A 24,894-nucleotide genomic window follows, 5' to 3' on the forward strand; every position below is an offset into this window, starting at 1 on the left:
ATCTCATTATAGGAAATTTTTTTCTTACATGGTTTCTTTTATAAGAAACTAGACTCAATAAGCTTTAATTCCATATTTTATTCAGCCTCTAACTCATTTTCCACTATTTTTAGTGTATTTTCAAAGTTAGACTATGGCTGCTGTCCAAAACTATTTTAGCGTAAATTAACGATGCTAAATTTATCACACTATATTAATTTATTTCCACCACATTGGTAAGGCTACATATTCATACATCATAAGTATAGACCTATAATCATAAGGTCATCACAAAATCATTCTCATAGGAAGAATTACCTATTTACATCTTCATCAAATGTGCATCATAAACTGAAATAATTTCTCATGAGCTTGGCATACATACCTGAGTTACTTATCATGCTCATATTCATTCCTTAGTAATCATATAACATGAATTGAATTCACATCTCATCAATTTCATGTAAGTACCTGTACCACTCACAATATGATCATAACATTTCTCATTTAGCTTAAACTATAACTCTCACCGTTAACCATTCGGAAAGTTATCGGATATTCACTAAGCCTCAAACATAGGGTATAATGCCGATGCCATTTCCCAGACATGGTTTTACACTGGATCTCACATATCTGTGCCAATGCATGTCCTAGACATGTCATACACTAGCACATCTCGTAGCCGATGCATGTCCCAGACATGTCTTACACTGGCTTACATCTCAAGGCCGATGCATGTCCCAGACATGTCTTACACTAGCTCTCGTCTCAATGCCGATGCCATGTCCCAGATATGATCTTACATTGGCTCTCATAATATGGCCAATGCATGTCCCAGACATGTCTTACACTAGCACACACACATCGCCCAATGTCATGGCATGAATATCCGTTTATTCCTAAGGTTCAACTGGGAGGTTCCTCTACACCAATTTTCATCATACATAATCATTTCTACAATCAAGAATTTATGCTATATCAATTCAAATATGTATAATAACGATGTAGTTATATTATTTACATACGACTTACTCGTTTCTATGGGATATCATATTCCATTGAATTTCTAATGTCTTCTACCATCACGTGAATGTTATTAACTTTTAGCATCACTTTCATCATACTCAATATCATCAACATATAATTCAATATAACCGAAGCAAGATAGATTCAAGTATATTAACAATAACATGGATAACATGCTTATTTAGTTATATGAACTTACCTCGATACCAAATTGGTAAAAGAAGCCTAAACATTAATTTCTCGTTTTTTCTTGTTCTAAGCCCGAATCTCGTTTTTCATCATCTATAACATCAAATTTAACTTATTAACACAATATACTAATCAAATTAGTCCAATGACATATTTTGGCAAATTTTTCGATTTTGCCCCTATACTTTGCCAAAATTTCCAAATTGCCCCTAGGCCCGTAAAATGATTTTTATCACATTTTTTTACTCATTAAGCCTAGAAAAACCATTTTCATGACTATAGAAACTCACAAATTCAATTATTTCACACATTTATACTTATTTAACAACTTTGCAAAATACCCCATTTTAGTTGTTTTCATGTAAACTTCTTTCATAAAAGTTGTTTATAACACTACCAAGACTTATATTCTTCAACAAAAACTCAGCAAACAACACATATGCTTTAATGGCAAAACCCTAGACTCTTAATCATTTTGCAAAATAGTCCCCTCTTTTGAAAGCTCATGCTTTATGGGTTCAAAAAATGCAAAAATTATCAAGAAAGACATTAAAAATCACTTACTAGCATGGGAGTTTCTTTGCTGAAATTTTCCAGCTTCTAAACCCTTTTCTTGGCTGGAAAAATCGATAGAGAGAAGATGAAGAAAAGATGATATTTTCTTTTCTTTATTTTGTTACTTATATGTCAAATAAGTCACCCAACACTTACCTAACATATTTGACCATTTAATTCCTTGTCTCATGGCCGGCCATCACTCTTTTAATGGCCTAATTTCACATTTAAAACCCCCAATTTAAGATACAAGGCAATTTAACACCTTTAGGTATTAAAACACAACTTTTACTCTTTACACGATTTAGTCATTTTTTCGAAATTGGACTAGAAATCGTTAAAATCAATATACCAAAATTAACATGCACTTATAAAATCACATTATAACACATAAAATAACATCAAAATAATTTTCTCCGACCTCAAAATAGTGTTTCCGAAACTACTGTTCCCACTAGGCCTAAAATCGAGCTGTTACATTACCTGTTCCTGATCGAGCCTGGTCCATTATCAGCTTAAATTTCATTGAAGGATTGTCGAACTCAAGTAGGAAAAATTCCATTTTGGTTGTGGTGGACCACTTGACTAAATATGATCATTTTTTGGCATTATCTCACACATATACAGCTAAAGATGTAGCACAAGAGCATTTGAATCACGTTTATAAACTTTATGGCATGCTTGATTCAATTATATCAAATAGAGACAGAATTTTTGTTAGTGGATTTTGGCAGGAACTATTTAAAAGAGCTGGTGATGTAATCCTGGCTCGCAAAGCTATAGCTGATTCCATTGAGTTACCCCAAGATCCCATTACTCGATCTCGTGCTAAGAAGTTTCGAGACACTATTGCAAATCACATTGATCGAGCTTGGGGAGAGGAAGTGGTCGGACTCATCAAGCAAACATGGAGCTCAACACCATGCGTTCCATACAACTTTTTCCAAGTTGAATTTTAGCTAAATAATTGTTGGACTGAAGTTTTGATATGTTTAGTTTAATTAATTCAGTTGTTTTAATTTTTTTTAGTTGCTTAAATAATTAGTTTAATTAATTAAGTTGTTTTGAAATTTTTTTAGTTGTTTAAATAATTTTAGCATTTAATATGTTCCAGTCTAATTAAATTGCTATAATCATTTAATTTGCTTAATTGTGTTTATAGGTGAATTAATCATTTGAACCAGCTATTACATGGATTGGCATTAAAGAAAGAAATAACTTCATCTGTTATGAAGATGAATTAAAGGCCAGCAACTGAGTTTAATGGACAAGGAGTTACAATGAGTTATTTACACAAGCCAATCAGTTTCCAAACGTTTTTCTCATAATGGTGGCTGCTCATCTACACCTTTGGTTGGTTATATTAAGTATTTATACAAAGAGGGTCGTTCGTATGCCAAATGATACTCAATTTTTGAATGGTGTCCATTCGGCTGCTCAAAGGGGAATTAAAGGGCTGTTATGATATCAAGTATTGAACTAAATTTATTCAGCTCATTAGAGCTTATTATTAGCTGATTTGGAAGATTAAACAAGCTGACCATTGTCGTTACATATGTTAGAGTTCATCAAAGGTCACTTAGTTTTAATTGGCTTAATTAAGTTGAATGTGTGTCTATTTGGCTAGGGTTTGTCTCATACCTATAAATACTTTGTTTCTAGATTGTTGTAGGAACTTTTGGTTAAATTTTTATGAAATATTCAAAACTTGTGAGTATTCCAAATCTCATTGTTTTCTTTGGGACTGATCTGACTTATCAAGCTAGGCTTGTGGCGTCTTTTCTTCCTTTGTTATCCGAACTTATCACTTCAAGTGTGGCATTCGTTATACCTTTGGTTCCTATCTTGTTAGATAGCGGGTCAAGGTTTTTACTTGTTGTTTTCTAAACCAAATTACCTTCTAAGTACCATATAAGTTTTGGGTCAACAATCCCTTTTATTGTTGGTTCACTCTTGGCCTTAGCCAAATCTAACCATCCATTTTTCCTAAACTCTCTTACATCCTTTTTGTCTGAACCTACTCTTCATTTTTCCATCCTATTTCGCTATAAGCTAAACAACTTACTCAATTTCTCGATCAGACAACTATTACGACTTGAATCATCACCGAACCTAGTTTGTATCAGCTAGTACTAGACTTCTATTGTCTACAGAATACCATCCTCAAACGGATGGTCAAACAGAGGTATTAAATCGGTGTCTTGAGAATTATCTGAGATGCATAACTGGAGAAACACTTGTAAATTGGTTTCATTGGTTAGGTATAACTCATCCTTTCACTCTTCCATTCAGCTTACCCCATATGAAGCTTTGTATGGACAGTCGCCACTTCAACATATGCCATACTTAGCAGGAGTATCATCAATGGCAATGGTTGACAGAAGCTTGCAGGCTCAGGAGGCTACAAGGAAGTTATTGCAATTCCATCTCAAAAGTGCTCAGGCTCGTATGAAGCAGTTAGCTGACAAACATCAATCTTAGAGGAGCTTCCAAGTTGGTGATTTAGAATACTTGCGACTGCAACCTTATAGGTAGTAGAAAGTTAAGAAGGTTCTTCATAAAAAATTATCTCCTAAGTATTATGGACCCTTTCCTGTGATTAAGAAAGTGGGGAAAGTGGCGTATACTCTATAATTACCCCTAGGCTCCCGTATTCACTCGACATTTCACGTTTCTCAATTGAAGAAACATATCGAATCAACTCCTACTCAAGTTCAATTACGCTTGGTTGATGCTCATGGAGCATTGCAGAAAGAACCAATTAGAATTGTGGACAGAAGGATAGTGAAAAAAAAGGAACCAAGTTGTTACTGAAGTTTTGGTTGAATGGATTGACTCTTTTCCTGAAGATGCAACATGGGAATCTTTACTCCTGCTTCAAACCAAATTTCCTCACTTTCATCCTTGAGGACAAGGATCCTTTTCTTAGAAGATAGTAGTTGTTACGAGATGAAAAACTAAGTAAGAAATTAGAGAGAAAAATGATGAGTTTCATTTAAGTAAAGCAGTGAGTTTAATACTAAGAATAATTTAGCAAAAAATGGCATAAGGACTTTAGTTAAACGGTGAGTATTGTTATAACTCAATTTACCACATTTATCTTTTGTTTATTTTCCTTTTTAAGTATGAGTTTTAATGGGGAAACAATTATGAAAATACACAAGGAAATTGTAGAATTCTTCTTTTCTCTCTATTCTTCTTTTTCCTTTACTATTTTTCCTATCTCGGATTTGAAGTTGCATTTGAGGAACCTTCCATGGCAACAACATCAAAGACCTGTGTACCTCGACAACTCAAATCAGGCAGTCATAGAAGGCCTCAAGAAGGAGCGGATGATGTTCTTAACAGCAAGATGAGTGGGGTAAGTGATTGCTAAACGTATCTGACACTCAAATCTAATTCCAAGTAATATAGATTGTAGTTTTTATGTAGGCTTTGCAAGTTGATCTTTTCTTCTCTTAAATATAAATGTAGTGCATATATTTCTAAGGTAAGCATAAGTTCCTACTTGTAGGCTAGGGGTCTACCATTGATTATTTCAAACAATGAATTTGTTTTGTATAAAGAAATAACAATTTTAATTACTTGTGTTGCAGCTGATGAAGTGTTCCATGTTTGCTAAGGAATATTTTTCAAAGAGTTATTGAGAAACTAACATATTTCTTCTGAAAATAGTGCAAAAGCTGATAAAAATGAAATGAAACTGGCTGATGATCTCAAGGTTTGTTTGTTGCTCATGCTTTCATCTTCAATTCTACATAGTTTCTTGTTGGTCTCGGAATTGTGAGAATTGACAATATGGCTTGACCATCGTTTATACAGAGGCTGAACGAGGAACTCCATAATAGGATAATTCAAATGGAGAAAGAATTAGATGGAAAACAGGCATTAGAATTGGAGCTTCAGCAACTAAGAAAGAGATTGACTATTTTGAAGCAGGTTAGGGCAAGTATTAAGAAGTTGAGAGAAATGGATATTAAGCTTGAGTAGAAGAATTATTCAGTTATTATCTTATAAAGGTGAATAAGAGCAACAATGACCTCAAGGATGCTCATAAAGAACAGATTTATGTGAGTTCTTTTTTGTTGTTTTCAATTTTTTTAAGTGCTATTGACGTTTACTGCATTAACCTTACTTAAACAAATATGGGATAGGATCCCTCTCATGTGTAGCTCATTAGGCCTACACATAACAAAACCTTTAACCCAAAATCAGTCGAGAATTGCTGGAGCAGTCCAACTTTAATATTTAGACCGCATAAACACTTCATTTAATTGTGTAAATGATTTTTCCAGGAACACCACAGTTCTATTTCCATGCCTTGTATGAAATGATCTACTTGCTTTATAACCATTTAAAAGGAAATGTTCATATCTGGTTACTTCAAATTTATTTTTTACCAAGAGTTGCCAGGTTTATAATTGCTAATTGATTTGGGAACTAATTTCTGGTGCTTAGAATATCAAAATGTCTGATTCAGCCTTTTGTGTGCTCATCCAAAGCTTTCCTTGCTCTTAAATATGGACGTATAGGAATTGGTCTTTCACTTTTACTGTTATGAGTAACCCAATATGCAAGTTTGTAATTATATTTGATAATCTAACGTTCCTATTATGTTTATATTACTAATTATAATCATTATATTGAATGTTATATGTTTAAATTTATTTAATTCATGTTACGTTTTAGCAATTGCAAATCCAACTTAAATAGTAACTCGAGCCAATCTTCCCATTAATAAGGCATATCAACAGGCCACGTGAATGCCCATGGCCTATGTCTAAACGATGATGTAGGCTCATTGGTATCCAACTAATATTCCACATCAGTTAGGAATAGACCAGAGAAAGCGTTTATGTGGAAGCAATAGGCAGCATAACTCATCCCGAGAAACGGTCCAAGTATTTTTCAAGCCATTTTACCATCCATTTCTCTGTTTTCTTTTCATTTTAGTTCTTAGTTTGAGGTTTTTATATAAATAACCTAAATATATTAATTAATTATGAAATAACTTGAAGCAAAAATTATATATGAAAATGACCTTATAGTATCAATAGGCTACATCACCTATTTTTTCCTAATCATGACGCAATAATCAATGTTTAGAAATAATTTTTTCGATGACGTTTGAGATCCGTAAGTATTTTTTTAAAATATTTATAACAAATACAGGTTTTAATAATAGAGAAAATATTTTTTAATGAGTGTTGCCAGTGTATTAACCGATATCGATGAGAATTAAAAAAAATACAGGTGAAAAAAAAACCTGAAAAAATAACAATATAAAACTTAAAAAACTGAAAAATATATAGTGATGGAAAACTAAAAAACTTAAAACCTTGAGAAAGTCTCTTGGGCAGGAAGATATCTAGTTCCTCAGTAGGCTTGTTTCTAATGAGGAGATTAAAAAGGCTCTTTTTGATATGGCACCTTGAAAAGCTCCAGGCAGTGAAGGAATTCACGCTATTTTTTACCAAAGCCAGTGGGAGTTTGTGGGCCCTTCAGTTTGTGAATGGGTCAAGAGGATTTTTTCTGGAAATAGCATTGATCCAAATCTCAATAACTCTCTTATTGTTCTTATTCCTAAAGTGCAGCATCCGAAATGTTTCTCGCAGTTTCGCCCTATTAGCCTTTGTTCTGTGTTTTACAAGCTTGTGATGAAGGTCATTGCTAACAGATTTAAATTGGTCTTTCCAAGGATCATAGGACCTGAACAAGTAGGATTTGTTTCCAGAAGGAATATAAACGACAATATCATCATTGCTCAAGAAGTCATTCACTCTATGAATAGTAAGCAAAAGAGCAAATGATGGATGGCCATTAAAATTAATCTCGAAAAGGCCTATGACCGTGTTAGTTGGGATTTTTTTGACGTTTCTTTATAGGCTGCAGGTATTTCTAACTTTCTTCGTAATGTTATCATGTCAGCTATTTCTGGTTCTATTATGCAGGTACTTTGGAATGGAGTGCCAACCCAGAAGTTCAAACCAGCAAGAGGAGTTTGTCAAGGATACCCATTGTCACCCTATCTTTTCATACTTTGTATGGAATGGTTAGGGCATGGTATTCACGCGGCCATGGCTGATGGTAGATGGTTGCCCATCCGGCTCACTAGATTAGGTCTGTCTCTATCTCATCTCTTTTTTGCAGATGATTTGATTATTTTTGGTCAGGCAAAAGAACAGCAGGCACAAATCATGAAAGAAGTTTTAGACACCTTTTGTGGTTTTTCGTGGCATAGAGTTAATCTTCAGAAGTCAAACATGGTGTTTTCTAAAGGGGTGGATGAGGACGTTCAAAGGCGTATAAGCGGACTACTTGGGTTTCAGGTGGTACAGAATCTTGGTTCATATTTAGGGGTTCCTCTCTTTCATGAGAAGGTTACTAATAATACTTTGCGCTTTATTGTCGATAAAGTGCGGAGTAAACTGAGTAGTTGGGATGCTCGGCAACTCTCTCTTGCTTGTAGAATTACTTTAGCTCAAGTGGTATTATTTTCAATCCCGAGCTACTTCATGCGATGATGCTGATCCCGAAAGGTTTGTGTGATGAGATTGAAGCTATGGTTAGACAGTTCATTTGGAGTTCCACTAACGCTAGTAAAAATATTGCTCTAGTAAACTGGGAGTTGATATGTCAAACTAATGCACATAGTGGGCTGGGTGTGAAGGCTCTTCGTGATCATAATATGTCCTTCATTATGAAACTAGGTTTCAAATTAGTGACTAACCATTCTTCGTTATGGGTAAATGTGCTTTGGTCCAAATATGGGGTTCAAAATAGGTTACTTGAGTCTTTATCGATGGGGCGGTGCTCTTTCTTGTGGAGATTTTTATCGAAGATTTGGCCGCTTATTCGGGAAAATTTACTCTGGTCAGTTGGAAATGGGCGTAAAATAAATTGCTGGAAGGATTCGTGGGTGCCTAAAGTGGGACCTTTATCCAAAAAAATAGTCTGTACTACTAACTTGGATATGGATTGTCCCCTTAGTGACATGGTCACGGAGAACGGGGATTGGAATTTAGACTTCTTTCGCCTTTGGTTATCTGAAGACATTATTCAGAAAATTGTTAGAATTCCACCACCCCAATCAAATTCCGGTTCGGACATAATTATTTGGGAGGAAACTACATCTGGTGCTTTTACTGTTAAAAGCACTTATAATAAACTTAGAGAAGATTCTTGGCATATAAAGGAAGATGTTTGGAAATTACCTCGGAAGTATATTGGACCACAAAGAGTTAAAGTGTTCATTTGGCTTATTCTTAAACATCGTTTACTCACTAATGTTGAAAGAATACGAAGAGGTTTGGGCTCTGACACTGCTTGCGGTACTTGTGGTCATCATTACGAGAATATCCTTCATGTGCTTCGGGACTGCAGAACGGCAAGGAAAATTTGGTTATAGATAATCCCTACAGGTAGACAATCTGTCTTTTTTGCAGGATCTCTTCATTATTGGATGGAGCTTAATTTACGGAACCAGCATGCCTTGACGCCAGATAGTGGAGTCAATTGGTCTTGTCTGTTCGGGATTATCATCTGGCGCATGTGGAAAAATCGAAACCTTCGTACTTTTCAATGCGTTTCTTGGAGTACTAATGAGGTGATCAAAGCCTCCTTATGTTGGGCGAAACAGTACATTTCAATATCCAGATCGGAAGGCACCAAACCCCCACGGACTGATTTGTTCCTGACTCTCTGGATGATTGGGTCTTTATGAACACGGATGGATCGGTTAATTATGAGAATATGTTTGCTGCAGCTGGAGGGCTTCTGCGGGATAAGAAAGGAGCTTGGATCGTTGGTTACACGAGGTATTTAGGAATTTGTGAAGTTATTGATTCAGAATTATAGGGCATTCCAGATGGGTTGCAAATTGCCCTTGACCGTGGTTTTCGAAAAGTTACCATCCGAACAGACAATCTTGAAGCAGTAAACCTCATTCATGAAGGAGTTCGTAAAGGTTCTAATTCTACTTTAATTATAAGAATTATTTTGCTGTTAAAACAACTGAATCATTGAAATCTTCAACATATTCCAAGAGAAGAAAATGGAATTGCGGATAAGATTGTGAAGCTTAGGAGAGATAGGGTACCAGGATTGTGATTTTTGGACCAGGATAATGTATTGGTGGTTTAAATGTTTGATCTTGAGTTGTAATTTTTTTTTGTTACCAAAAAAAATATGAGAAAGGAAAAGATCATTTATGAAGCAAACAATCTGTCCCCTTTTATTTTCTTTTTCGTTTTTTTCTTTTCTATTTGAATTGTTTCTTTTCATTTTTTTTTTTTTGTCATTTCACTCTTTCTTTTTTTTTTTTAAGTCCCCATCTATACACATTTGCTTTGTACATTAAAAAATTTATTTTAACTGACTTTTTTTTTTTTAAATTAACTGATGTTACTTGACACACCAATAATATTCATTAAAAATATATTAAGTAAATATTCATATTTTTCACGAATATTTCAAAATATTATATATGAATACTGCTTGAGATAGTGTGATTATGCCAAAAAAATTCTTTGTTTAAACACTGATAATTAGACAATGATAAGGGTAAAAGGAATAGTGTTGCCGGTTAGTAAAGTGACACCAACTAGTACCCATTTTCGTATATAGTTATTCTTGTAATTAATTAATATTTTTAGATTATTTATATAAAAAAACCTTGGTTTGATGTTCGGTTTTGCTCGGAACGGATTACAATTTACAGTTTTGGTCGGGGTTTTTTTTTTTTACTGTTTTGAACAGTGAATGTCTCGATATGTATTATGTAGAGATTTGCAATAGTTTGCTGTCTGTGCTTGGTCTACTACGACAAGACCATCACCGGAAAACCTTCAGACCTGCTACTCGACCACCTTTTCCCGCCTGCATGAGCTGCTACGATTTCTTAAAAACCCAACACCGTCTCCTTCAATTACTCAAATCTAGCTCAGCTTTTCCTTCCCTTATATCCACCCAGCCTCTGCACGCCCTTGCCATCACCTTCGGCCCTTACGCCTCCCAACCCATCTTTTTATTCAACAATATCATCTCTCAGTATGCATTACTCGGGCATTTACCAGTGGCACGCAAAGTGTTTGACAATATGACCAACAGAAATACAGTATCGTTTAGTTCGATGATCACTGCCTATGGTAAATCTGGGGACCTCTGGGCCGCTTGCGAATTGTTTTCTTCGATGAGGAGTTATGGTTTTTTGCCTACTCCCTATGTGTTGGCGGGACTCTTATCGTCTCAGGCATTGAGTCTCTCTGGTGGGGTTCAATTACAAGCATTGGTTGTCAAGAACGGATTGTTCTTCGCAGATTCCTTTGTCGGCACTGCTTTGTTAGGTCTGTATGGAAGGTATGGGTGCGTTTCTGAGGCACTCCAGGCATTTGATCACATGCCGAGGAAGAGTTTGGTAACATGGAACTCAATTATTTCTTTGTGTGCACATCATGGTTTGGTTAAAGATTGTATGCTTTTGTTTCGTGAGCTCCAGAGGGTGGAGGCCTCTTTGTCTGACTCTTCATTTGTGGGCGTTTTGTCTGGCTTGAAAGATGAGCTTGATTTGGAATTTGGAGAACAGATACATGGTTTAGTGATTAAATGTGGTTTTGATCATGAAGTTGCTGTTACAAATTCTCTTATTAATGCATATGTCAAATGTGGGCAAATCTGCTTAGCAGAAAAAGTCTTTGAGGGGATGCGTATTACTGATGTTGTGTCCTGGAATACAATTATTGGAGCATTGGAAAAGGATGAACATCTTCAAAAAGCTTTAGATTTCTTCTTCCAAATGTCCTGGGAAGGAATGATGCCGAACCATACTACTTTCGTTATTATAATTGCTTCTTGTAGTAATTTGCGGATCCCAATGTTAGGAGAATACATTCATGCTAAAACAATCAAGAAGGGCTTCCAATCTGATGTAGTTGTAGGTAGTGCACTAGTTGACTTTTATGTTAAATGTGATAAACTGCAAGACTCCCATCGATGTTTTGATGGTATACGTGAGAAGAATGTAGTTTCTTGGAATGCTTTAATTTTGGGCTATGCTAGTAAATTTTTGAGTACTGCCGCTTCTTTACTGCTAGACATGCTACACCAAGGTTACCGGCCTAACGAGTTTACATTTTCTGCAATTCTTAAATCTTCAGCGACCATAGAGCTAAAGCAGCTTCATTGTTTGATTATAAGAATGGGCCATGAAGATAATATGTATGTTTTGAGCTCCCTCATGACCTCATATGCTAAAAATGGTTTCCTGTCCGATGCCCTTACTTTCATTACAGATTTTGGAAGACCACTCTCAACAGTGCCTTCTAACATTGCTGCAGGAATTTATTATAGAGTAGGCCAATACCATAAAACTATAAGGCTGCTCTCCATTCTTGAAGATACGGACATTGTATCTTGGAATATTGTGATCGCAGCTTGTGCTCGTAATGGCCACTATAAAGAGGTTTTCGAACTATTTAAACACATGCAAATGATTCTAATATATCCAGACAATTACACATTTGTAAGCCTTTTATCTGTGTGCAGTAAACTTTGTAACCTGGCTTTGGGTAGTTCTGTTCATGGTCTCATTATAAAGGCTGATTACAGTCTCTGTGACACATATGTTTGCAATTTACTCATAGATATGTATGGAAAATGTGGATGCATCAAAAGTGCAGTGAAAATCTTTGGTGGAATGGTGGACAAAAACCTCATAACCTGGACATCTCTGATTTCAGCCCTTGGAGTCCATGGTTATTATCATGAAGCTTTGGAAACATTCCGAGAAATGGAGTTTCATGGATTTAAGCCGGATGGGGTCAGTTTAATTGCAATCTTGACCGTGTGCAGGCATGCTGGATTAGTGGAAGAAGGCATGGAATTCTTCAGGAGAGTGGAAAGTGACTATGGGTTTGAACCCAAAATGGAACACTATTATTGTGTGGTAGGCTTACTGGCTAGATATGGAAAACTCGGGGAAGCAGAGCAGATTATTGCCAGCATGCCATTCCCACCTGATGCCATTATATGGCGTAATTTCCTTGAAGGATTGAAGAGACATACAACTGGAGAAAATCTCTCAACTGGACATGGTGTTGTATACCCCGACTGAAATGATTTCTGATAGTGAATCAGGGCCATGTCTTACCGCATTGTTCCTATTGTATCATCTCTGCGTTTACTGGCTTCATACCTCCCTTGTTAATACCCCTCGTCAACAAATTCAATAGCTGTTATCATTATAAATGGGCTGTGAAATAAATGATCAAAAAATTTCCCTTGAAAAATCCCAGTTGGCCAATGAGAATGATTGGAAGAATTTTGGGTTTTGACGAAGGAAGAGATCTTTTTTAATGATTAAATTATATGGTGCTTCTGAATTAGCTTCTGCCTTTTGTGGTGTAGAGAATTAAAACTTATCCTTCATAATTGGGTTATGGAATTAATTTGATCCCTTGTTAGTCAAATGAGTGACTGGAAAATTATGGTATTGACAAAGAAGAGATATTTTTACAAATAAATTATAAGGTTCTAGCTGGTTTATGCTTGCTGGAAAGAGTAAAACATGAACCTCTATGAATGCTGAATATTATCTCTTTGTGTGGGAATTGGACTTATCATTTATCTCATTTCTATATATAGTCATAACAACTTTCTAGTCATTAGTGCTCATTTTCTGGTTAATAGTTACAAGAATTGAGAAATGAGTTTGAATAGGAAGGCCCAAAGATTAAGCACAAGTTGACAACTTGACATGCTTCTATTGAGGAAGTCCTTGCAGGACCTGAAAGATGTTAATCGAGACATATGTTACTTGGACTCGGGTGAGTGCTAGATGTTGATATGTGTTTGACATGGGTATTCTCTATATTTGCTAAGTTTTTCCGTACTCATGCCCCCATGTTCATGTTTGCAGGAAGCAAACAACACTTAGCAATCAAACGAACTGCCTGTGATGAGGTATAATATTTTTGAACAACATTTATTTTGGTGGAACTGAATCAACATTTCCAAGGTGTTTTCAGTGAATGCATTGTTCTGTAAGTTGAAAGAAGGAAGAAAAGGCAGTCTAAAAGAAGCAGCTGAGCTGATGAGTGAGTTCCATCATCCAAAGGAATTGAAGAACCCTAAGTCTCATAAGCAAATAAAGTGACCGAGCCATCTACTATTGGCCACAACTCCAGCTCATCTGCTACTAGTGAAATAAAAAACAATGTACAAATCTGTAATTATGTAAAAGAATTGATCTTAAATGCAACTGTTGAAAATGATATTTCTGTGTCCAATAGCTGGGAATCATCATATTATTGTCAAATTTTCTCCCCTTTTTCTTCTATTCAGGCTTTACGAGAGTTGAGTTGGTGTTAGTGTAACAAAAAACTGAAAAACATGAACAATACCTGCAAATCAAGCTTAAAATAGTAAGCTGAGCCAGTCTAACTAAATATATTGATATGCTAGTGCAACCGTGAAATGTTCCTTCTTGACCAACTGGGCTGACACGGACCCATTTATCCAGTTGAGGGGGTTGAGGCACGTCAACAGCCCATGTTTTAATAAAAGGGTCCCACTGTACAACCATAAGCCCATTGCTTTTATTTTGGGCCACCCCTATGTCCAAACTAGCCCGGGCCTGGGGACTTAGTCAGGATGAGGTAGGTTAGCTCCTGACTTAGTTGGGAGCCAACTAGATATCCCACATCAGTTAGAAACAAAACACAGCAACCGTATATGTACTAAGAAGCAGCTAATCGGGGCCGTCCTTTCGGGGATATCCGATAAAATTGGAACGATATAGAGAAGATTAGCATGGTCCCTGCGCAAGGATGACACGCATAAGGATGACACGCACAAATCGAGAAATGGTTTAAATTTTTTTCTTTTATTTTTAAAGTTGAGGTCCATGGGTGGGATTAGAATTGAAAGTTAGAATCTGGGTTCGGTCTCCATATTCGATTTGAGTCTGAGTTCGGTGAATTAGATTCTGGGTTTTTCTTTCTCATTTATATTTTTAGAGTATATTTAAATGTTGATATTTGTGTTTGGGAGCGCCATTGTTTTTGCACTCACTGCTCATAACCCTGTGGTTTGTATTACCAGAAGATGAACTTAACAGCATGTCATTACATCATTAATTTTAGTAAATGAATCATTTTTGAGCTCTATTCTTTTATCATATTAAAATATTGAAAATAATATATTAAAATTTTAAAATTATAACAAAATATTACTATATATCAGGAATTGAAAATAAATTTTTGCAAGTGTATCTATATAATATTGTAAAATGAAAATATAAAGTTGGTAAATAAAAAGATACGGCAATAGTAAAATTAAAAGTGAGAAGCAGATTTTATACATCAACTTTTTATGTTTTATACTATTAAATGGGATTAAATTTAATAATTAAATTAATAAGGAATAAAAATCAACTCCTTGATACTCAGAATACAATTTCTCAGAAAAATGTAAGCTCTTGAGTTTGATCTTTGGTTTTCCTTTTACTACTCCCATCTGATAGGAATCCATATGATAATAAGCTAATAAGCCTTAGGAAAATTTAGAAACTGCAAAAAAAAATAATAATAATAAAAATACTGAAGTGAAGAATTAAATTGAAAAGGAAAACAAAAACAAAAAAAATATGGATTATTGAGATAATAAAAAAAAGAGGATTAAGTAGTTTGGAAATTTTCTGTAATACTTAAAAGAATAAGGGATTAAATTGAAGAATAAAAGAAGGAGAGATTAAATTGAAAAATAGTATGGCATGAAATAGCTTGATAATGCAACACCACTTCAAATTGTGTTTTGTATAATGTGAAACAATAATCCAATTCCTTTAAAAAAATTGATTCTATTTGGGTCTAATTTTTATTTAATTGTGCAAGGACACGTTGAAAGATAACTATAAAAGAGACTATAATAAATACTCATTAGAGGTGTGCATGGGCCGGGCGGCCCGGCTCAGCCCGAAGACCCGCCCGAAAAATGGGAGGGTTTGGGTAAAAATATTGGCCCGAAAAATGGGCTTGGACAAAAAATAAGGCTCGTTTAAAAAATGAGCCGGGCCTCGTGTAAGAATTTTTTGGCCCAAGCCCGGCCCGGCCCGGCCCGATTTTAATATTATATTTTTTTCCCTTTTTTATTTTTAAGTTTAAGTAACATTTCTCTTTTTTTTTTTTTTCATTTTCGTTTAGTTCCTCCTGCTGCTTCCTTTCTCCCTTTATTCTCATTTCTAAGCAAATCCCTAGCTTACTGCTGTTTTGGTGCTATTTTGCTACTATTTTTTGTCGTGTTTTATTGTTCATTTACACTATTTATTATGTTATATGTTGTGGTTTTAATATTATTTTGATATTGTAAATTTTTTGTTTTGTTATTAATTTAGTTATTATTTTAGTTCTAATTTGTTTCAATTTTAATATAACTACTTTTTATTATATTTTTAATTTATGTATTATTTTAAAATTGTTTATCTTGTTTTTTTTGTTTTAATATTTACTTTTATGTTTTAAATGTATTTGAATTTTTATTTTTAAAGTTTTTATTTTATAAAAAAGCAAAAAAAATATAATGAGACGAGCCGGGCTCGGGCCTATCAATTTTTTCCTGGGCCGGGCTTGGACAAAATTCCAGGCCCATATTTCGGGCCGGGCCGGGCCCGGGCCTTGTAAATGGGCATAAATTTTTTTATGGGCCCAGCCCGACCCATGCACACCTCTAATACCCATTCCTTTTACACTATTTATTTAATTCATACTTATTACTTTCTTTTTTATAGATGTTGTACAGACAGGTGTGATCACATTTCTTTTTGTGCAATTTTTCAAAATAAAAAAATGTGGGAGTGAATTTTGCAACTTTACTCATTCATAGGGATGTGGGAACTTGAAAGTAAGAGTTAACTCAGGTAATATTGAAACTTAAAGAAAAATTCTTATTTGTTTCTAGACTCAAGTTTGCTTGGAGTGCATATTTATACTTGATATAAAGAAAGAAATAAGAGATATTTTGTTACATCTTTCTTGACTGAAAAAGTTGTTTTGGTGCAGATTAAAAAAATCACGCGGTTGTAGTTAAGCCAACAAACCTTGAAACTCATTCAATTGGTCAGTTGTAGAAATTTTTTCCTTGTAAGTCAACATAATCATTCTCTTAAGCATGAACAACTTATTATTGTTGGACTTCGACGCATACAATTTTTCAAGCTTTTTCCACGATGTGACCACATGTGTCTCTTGATTAATGTGATTATAAACATTCTCTTCAACCAATTGCCGAATAAAATCGCAGATCTGTTGATGCTCAAATTCCCACTCTTCATCAATTTTCGACTTGGGTTTTTGAGTAGCAAAAATAGAAAGGTACGCAAAGCCTTCACAAATCGAAGATCTTTCATCTTGTTTTGCCAAAGTTGATAATTTGTGTCTTTCAACACAATTATCTTACTAGTGTTAATTTCCATGATTATCTAACACGAGAACCAAGCTTTGATATCAGTTTGTTGAGATAAGTCTAAACCTGAGAAAATACTATAGAAGCACAATCGATATTCTTTCACTCCTGAAAAGTCAATTAAATAATTATGATAAACCAAATAGCACAATATATATCAACAATCAATACAAATAAATCACATATTGCGAGTAAAAATAATAAATCAAGGCACATAATTTTTATGTGAAAAACCCATTTAAAGCAAATGGTAAAAATCACATAACTTTAAAAATTCATCAAAAATTCTACTATAATCAAAGTCTTGCTATAAGATCACAATCAAGCTACAAGAAAAAGTATATAACTCCAATAAAACTATAAACAAATAATCTCAAACAAACTTTAAAGTTGAGATTATCTTTGAAAGCCGAAAACCCAAAACTATAATATCCCAAACGAGAATGGACCATGCACATTAAAGATATCTACTAATTACCATTAGAAAAACTCAGCAACAACAGACACCAAATGGACCTCCTATCAAAGAAAAATTGTTTTCTCAATTTTTTTCTTTTACTTGCAGCACACATTTCTCTTATCAGCAACCCCATAAATGTGTATATCCAGGAGCCCACCCACGGCCCAACAAATACAGCATAAATGATTAGCATGATGGGAAAGTGGACAAATGGTTCACTCATTTTTTTCCTGATTTTTCTTGTGAACGTCTGCGGGTGGGGCTCCTTCTCTGTCTGCTTTATGGATTACGCTCATTTAATATTGCAACATAGAGTGGTTTTATGGGTTCGGTCTGTTTTACTTTTACTCTGTTAAACAGTAAATTAGATTTGAAATGTTTCTAGTTGTGTTTTCTGAATTAGCTTCTGCCTTGGTTTGTTTTTTCATTCTAATCAATTTGATCAAATAAATTACAAGTTTGTAGCTGGTTTATGCTTGCTGCATATGTGTGAGGCATGAACCTTTATGAATGGTGAACAGGTATATTAATTTCTGTGTGCATTTAGTGGGTTATATCCCCATAAATCCTGTTTGAGTATGCATTGGACATGGATGTCCCACATGGTTACTTAAGAAAAAAAAGAACCTTTCAAGACCTGAAAGATGTTAGTTGAGATATTACATGTTATGATAGAACCTTCATCCTCTTGTTTTGTTACTCAATAGAACTCTCAGTCAAGCTACAGATTGAAGATAAAATCTGCGGCTGAAATACACAATGCAACAACAGAAGGCGAAGATAAAAAAGAGGGATTGACTGTCTGAATGAGGTGAAATATTTTGAAGATGGTTTGCTGTGGCCGAACCGAATCAGTAATCCTGTATTCTAAGATGTCCCCCATTAATGCATTACTGTGGAACTAGAGAGAAGGAAAAAAACGGCAGTCAAAAAGAAGCAGATGAGCTGAGTGAGTTCATCATCCAAAGGAATTGAAGACCCAAAATACGGCAAGTGGCTAAGCCATCAATGTTTGTCTTTCACTTTTTCTACTTGTGAAATCAGACCCAATATGCAAAGTTTGTAATTATGTAAAAATGAATTGTTCCCTAAATACATCTGTTCAAAATTATCATAAAATGATTATTTTTGTCTTAATTATTTTAACTGGATAGTTGGGAACCCGCCATCAACTTATTCTCATTTTTTTTCCTATGACGGCACTAGTTGGGGATATGTATCAAACCATGAGCAATACCAGCAAATCATGCTTAAAAAGTAACCTAAGCCACACTAAATATTATTTACTAATGCAACCATTAAAGTTTCGTCTCTTAGGTTAAGTGAGCAGCCCATGTTTAAACAAAGGGTCCCACTCTACCACCACAAGCCCATGGCTTTTATTTTGATGTCTAAACCAGCCCACGTGACTTGGTCAGGATGAGGTAGCCTAGTTCATGTTTAGTTGCGAACCAACTAGATATCCCACATCAATTAGGAACATAACAGCAAAAGCGTTTATATGGAAGCAGCGGCCCACAGGCGTTGTCCCTTCGGGGACATCCGATAAAATTGGAACGATACAGAGAAGATTAGCATGGCCCCTGCGCAAGGATGACACGCACAAATCGAGAAATGGTCCAAATTTTTTTTCCATCCTTTTCTCAGTTTGCTTCGCATTTTAGTTCATGTGGGTTTGGTCTCCATATTCATTATATAAAGATTTGAGAAATTTTGGTGTCTGGGTTTTTCCTTGTAAGTTCCATACAATTATAGTACTAAGTAGTTTGATTTCTGGTAATTGCTGATACTGAAGATTAACTACTTGTTATTTAGATGTGTTAACTACTTGTTATTTAGATGTGTTTAAACTTAAAAGGAGCCTTACGTTTTTAGGGTTAAAGTTTGTTCATAGCTGGTGTTTTGAAAAGGTCCACAAAGAAGATTGTAACTGAGATTTTTTTTTTTTTTTTTTTTTTTGTATTGTACAACATTCATCCTCACGTCTTGTTTTTATCTTTTATAATGGAACTCCGAGTACTCCTCCTAACATAGATATACATCTGACATGAGTATGTAGGACATGAACAAAAATACTAATATAAAGTCTCCATTGAAATACTAATACAAAACTTATGAACAAAAAATAAGGGGGTATTGGTTACATAATGATGTCTTATTTTTGTACAAAAGAGATGGTAACTTATGCGAATACAAAGTCTCCATTGAAATACTAATATAAAACTTATGGATAACCTCATTGACAAACAATATATGTTTTCTCCCACCATTAACATTCAAATTTCAAGAAAATGAAAACTAAGGGTTTTCACTTTCATATTTCTAACCAACCTTACCTAAACTTAGGCAAGAAAACTTTTCCATAAGAAGTAGACCAATTATACCACCATTTTCTTTTTCATTTTTCTACCAATTTAAAAAGAGTAGAATTGCAAAAAAACAAAAATCCCATTTCTATAATAATACCCTTAATTCAAACCCAATCCATTCATTTATTTTTATTCTCAAACTATGGTTTTATTGTAACAAAAACTTTTTCTCCTTAATTTTTTTCGTGATTTTTGTATAAATATTCATGATTGATACTACAAAAGTTATATATATTAGAAATTCCGTTACGCATGTGGAAATTATATATTTAGAACACGTAAATGTGTTTAAAAATAACATATAATAAATAATGAAGGGTATGGTTTAAAACTAATTAATAATAATACATGAAATACATACGATATAAAAATGAAAAATTAAATTGAATAAATTGTGAGTAAAACAAAATTTAAACATGTAAATATATCATATTAAGAATATTAAATGCATTGCAATTGTTTATCCTAGTGGTGGTGTCATCAATCTTGAGTTGATGTGAAGTTAATTTGTGATACCAACTCAATCAAAAACTTTATTAATATATACATTTGATGAAAGTGATAAAGTATATGTTAGAATTAAGTGACCCAAAATTCTTATTTAAATAAAATACGATGGAAAATAAAATAAAAGTAAAATCCATATAGAACTAGACTTCTTTTATTTTATTTTAGAATAAGGTTTTAAACCTTATTAAACTCCATCTATTTTATATTGATTAGATAAGGTGTTTCAATCCTACTAGAATATGGCTTTGCAAGCCTATAAATAGACATAGTCTATTCCTCTTGTATTTGAGTAAAAATTTTTCGACATAGTGAATTTTCTTCTCCTCCGCCGTGGGTTTTTTTTTCGAAAGGGTTTCCACGTAAAATTTATGTGTTCTTTATTTTATTTATTTTATTCTATTTTATTTTTCACAAATTGGTATCGAGCTTAGGGTTATTCATCTCGATCACGGTAATGGCGTCTTTGAAGTATGAAATTCATTGTTGGATCGCAACACCGATTTGCGTTGTGGCAAATTAAGATGCAAGCGCTTCTTGCAGATGGATCTAGAGGATGCCCTGCTAGGATAGATAAGATGCCTTCGACATTAACGAGATGAAGAGAAGAAACGTAAGGATCGAAAGGCATTAACACAATTACATCTCGCATTTGTCCAACGAAATTTTGCGGGATGTGATGAAAGAGAAAAGCGCATTGCATTATGGAAGAGGCTAGAACAAATATGTATGTCGAAAACTCTAACAAGCAAGTTGCATATGAAGCAGCGTCTTTATGCTCATCGTTTGGAGGAAGGTGCGTCTGTACACGAACACTTAACAGTGTTTAAAGAAATTCTCTCAACCTTGGAGGCCATGGAGGTTCAGTATGATAAGGAAGATCTAGGGTTGATTCTACTTTATTCGTTGCCCCCGTCTTATTCAACCTTTAGAGACACGATTTTATATAGCCGCGAGTCTCTCACAGTTGATGAGGTTTATGATTCTTTAACCTCGTATGATAAGATGAAGCATCTTGTGGTTAAACCCAACTCTCAGGGAGAGGGTCTCATTGTTCGTGGGAGACAAGACCGGAATGTTGATGATGATCGTGGTAGAACACAGGAACGGAATCCTCGTGGTAAATCTAAGGGTAGATCGAAATCTTCAAGCAGAGGTAAAACTTGCAACTTCGCAAGAAGAAAGGGCACATTAAATCTGAGTGCTATAAGCTACAAAATAAGATTAAAAGGGAGGTCATGAATCAAAAGGGAAAACAAACGGAAAATTCGGTGAAGGCGATGTTGTAGAAGACTACAATGATGGTGAACTTCTAGTTGCTTCATCAATGATTTTAAAGTGCGCGAGTGGATACTTGATTCAGTTTGCACCTTCCACATGAGTCCCAATCGGGATTGGTTTACAACTTATGAAACGATTCTGAAGGTGTTGTTTTGATGGGAAATAATGCTTCATGTAAAATCGCGGTGTTGGAACAATTAAAGTTAAGATGTTTGATGGAGTTGTCGAACACTTAGTGACGTGCGGCATGTTCGAATTGAAAAGAAATTTAATTTCGTTGAGTACTCTTGATTCAAAAGTGCAGATACACAGTGAAAGTGGGGTTTTAAAGATTTCAAAGGGTCCTTGTTGTGATGAAAGGGCAAAGAAAGATTGCCAAGTTATATGTTTCTGTGGTTCTATCATTATTGGTGATGCAATTGTCGCTTCCTCTTCCTTGTCGATGATGATATTACTAAACTTTGGCATATCGCCTAGGGCATATGAGTGAGAATGGCATGGCGAATTAAGCAAAGAGGACTTCTTAATGGGCAAGGAATTTGCAAACCTGAATTTCGTGAGCACCTTGTGTTTTGGGAAGCAAAGAGAGTTCGATTCACTAGAGGAATCCATAACACGAAGGAAACGTTGGAGTATATCCATTCGATCCGTGGGGCCGCCCGAGTGCCTTCGAGAGGTGGAGCTAATTATATGCTAACCTTTATTGATGATTTTTCCGAAAAGTTTGGGCGTTCTTCCGAAGCAAAAAAGCGATGTGTTTTCCACATTTAAGTCTTGGAAAATTATGATTGAAAAGCAGACGGAAAAGCAGATAAAATACTTCCTGCATGACAATGGCTTAGAGTTACGCTCGATGAGTTTAATAGATTGTGCAAGTCGGAAGGATCATGAGACACTTGACGATTCGTCATACTCCATGACAAAAGCGGCGTTGCAGAGCGAATGAACGAGCGATCATGGAGAAGGTTCGATGTATGTTGTCAAATGCCAACTTACGAAGTCATTTTGGGCGAAGCGACCTCTCTGCATGTTTTTGATCAACCGATCTCCATCCGTTGCCATTGAGAAAAAGACTCCACAAGAGGTATGGTGCGGTAATCCCGCTAATTATTACGATTTAAAGATTTTTGGGTGTCTGCGTATGCTCATGTTGATAATGGAAAATTGGAACCAAGATCCATTAAATGCGTTTTCTTGGTTATAAAGTGGTGTAAAAGGCTATAAGTTATGGTGTCTGAAAATAGAAAAGTTGTGATTAGCAGAGATGTTGTTTTTGATGAAAGCGCTATGCTACCTAACTTATCTCTTAAAGACTCTTCCAATAAAGAAAACCAAAAGCGGTGGAGCATCGATTAATACGAATCAACTCCTCAAGCCAATACAAAATTGAGAATAGAGTTGCTTCTTCACCGCAATACTCTATCGCCAAAAACAGGACAAGAAGAGAAATTAAACCTCCAAAGAAGTATGCCGAGGTTGATCTAGTTGCTTATGCTTTAAATGTGGTGAAGATATAGATGCGAATCAAGAGCCATTTAATTATTCGAGGCGATTAGTGTGAAGACTCGAAAAGTGGATGTTTGCTATGCAAGAGGAGATGGAATCACTCCACAAAAAGAACATGGGATCTTGTAAAACTTCCTAAAGGTAAAAAGGTTGTTCGTTGTAAATGGGTGTTTAAAAAGAAAGAAGGGACTCAGGAGTTGAAGAACCCGGATATAAAGCAAGGCTTGTTGCAAAGGTGTGACGGAGAGTGCCATCTTTCTTACAAAAGATCAAATGTTTCATGAGAGAACAAAACACATTGATATTCGGTATCATTTTGTTCGTGATATTATTGCTCGTAGTGATATTGTTGTGAGCAAAATTAGCACTCATGAAAATCCTGCAGATATGATGACTAAGTCACTTCCTATAACCAAGTTTGAGCATTGCTTAGACTTGGTTGGTGTTCATTGTTGAAGTTAAACCCTTAAGGGGTTTTTGGAAGAGGTGAAGAACTTGTTTATTGAAAGTTCGCGATGAAGAACTTGTTCATTGAGAATTTGTGTCAAGGTGGAGATTGTTAGAATTAAGTGACCCAAAATTCTTATTTAAATAAAATACGATGGAAAATAAAATAAAAGTAAAATCCATATAGAACTAGACTTCTTTTATTTTATTTTAGAATAAGGTTTTAAACCTTATTAAACTCCATCTATTTTATATTGATTAGGATAAGGTGTTTCAATCCTACTAGAATATGGCTTTGCAAGCCTATAAATAGACATAGTCTATTCCTCTTGTATTTGAGTAAAAATTTTTCGACATAGTGAATTTTCTTCTCCTCGCCTGTGGTTTTTTTTCCGAAAGGGTTTCACGTAAAATTTATGTGTTCTTTATTTTTATTTATTTTATTCTATTTTATTTTTCACAGTATACATAACAAAATTTTTAAAAATAATTTTAATAGTAAAATTAAGGTTTTAACAATTCAAAGTATAAATGCATGAACTCAAATCCAACTATATGCAAACTTTTATTGATTTTTAAAAAATTAAATTACAAAGAAAAAAACATAATTTTACTAATCGAAGTTGGATTACTCGTAACACATGGGGGTTTAATTAGAAGTATATGTACATACATATTCTCTAGTATCCAACAAAGTTATAAAAGTTTTAATTCATTTGACTTAATCAAATACCAAGAACAATTCAACACAGTCGAGCCAAGGAGCTAATTGTGACAAAGACAATACTTTTTTCTAATAAAATAGTTAAGGAATACCATCTACTTATTTTGCTAAGCAATGGTATGAACGTTCTGAAAAGTTAATACCTTTACTTATTATTTATATATATATACCTTCATACAATACGGTAAACCCAAAGTTAGTAACCTAATTAAGGGTCATAAATCGATGGCTCACTCACCTACTTTTAATTCAAAAATTGTTCCCCAGAAAAACAAAAGACAAAAAAGTTTCTACCTTCATAAATTTTGACAAGGTTGGTGAAGTTAAGTGATCAATCTTCGTATGTTAACGTGGCGTATAGTCCTTTATTCTTTGCAGATATATCAACTTGTTTG

At 34.7% G+C, this 24,894-nt stretch overlaps 1 protein-coding gene, 1 long non-coding RNA gene, 1 other non-coding gene and 1 pseudogene across 3 annotated transcripts; all 4 read left to right on the forward strand.

Annotated features, from left to right (window-relative positions):
- The first annotated feature begins 10,272 nt into the window (after positions 1–10,272).
- On the forward strand, positions 10,273–13,311 carry LOC108459936 (pentatricopeptide repeat-containing protein At3g58590). Its single transcript, XM_017759332.2, has one exon. It carries the CDS (start codon positions 10,520–10,522, stop codon positions 12,857–12,859), a length of 2,340 nt encoding a protein of 779 aa, XP_017614821.1. The 5' UTR covers positions 10,273–10,519; the 3' UTR covers positions 12,860–13,311.
- A 92-nt stretch (positions 13,312–13,403) lies between these two features.
- LOC128291780 (uncharacterized) lies at positions 13,404–14,018 on the forward strand. Its single transcript, XR_008281654.1, has 2 exons — positions 13,404–13,571; positions 13,664–14,018. It is a non-coding gene; the product is annotated as an uncharacterized LOC128291780 (long non-coding RNA).
- A 488-nt stretch (positions 14,019–14,506) lies between these two features.
- LOC128291964 (U6 spliceosomal RNA) lies at positions 14,507–14,625 on the forward strand (annotated as a pseudogene).
- Positions 14,626–19,191: 4,566 nt separating this feature from the next.
- On the forward strand, positions 19,192–19,294 carry LOC128292515 (U6 spliceosomal RNA). Its single transcript, XR_008282500.1, has one exon. It is a non-coding gene; the product is annotated as a U6 spliceosomal RNA (small nuclear RNA).
- The last annotated feature ends 5,600 nt before the right edge of the window (positions 19,295–24,894 follow it).

This window comes from Gossypium arboreum, chromosome 4, assembly GCF_025698485.1.
Source record: "Gossypium arboreum isolate Shixiya-1 chromosome 4, ASM2569848v2, whole genome shotgun sequence".
In the NCBI taxonomy this organism is placed as follows: Eukaryota; Viridiplantae; Streptophyta; class Magnoliopsida; order Malvales; family Malvaceae; genus Gossypium; species Gossypium arboreum.

What these genes read in the sequence shown, in the direction of transcription:
- LOC108459936 (XM_017759332.2), top strand. Translation starts at nt 10,520, where the DNA reads ATGTATTATGTAGAGATTTGCAATAGTTTGCTGTCTGTGCTTGGTCTA.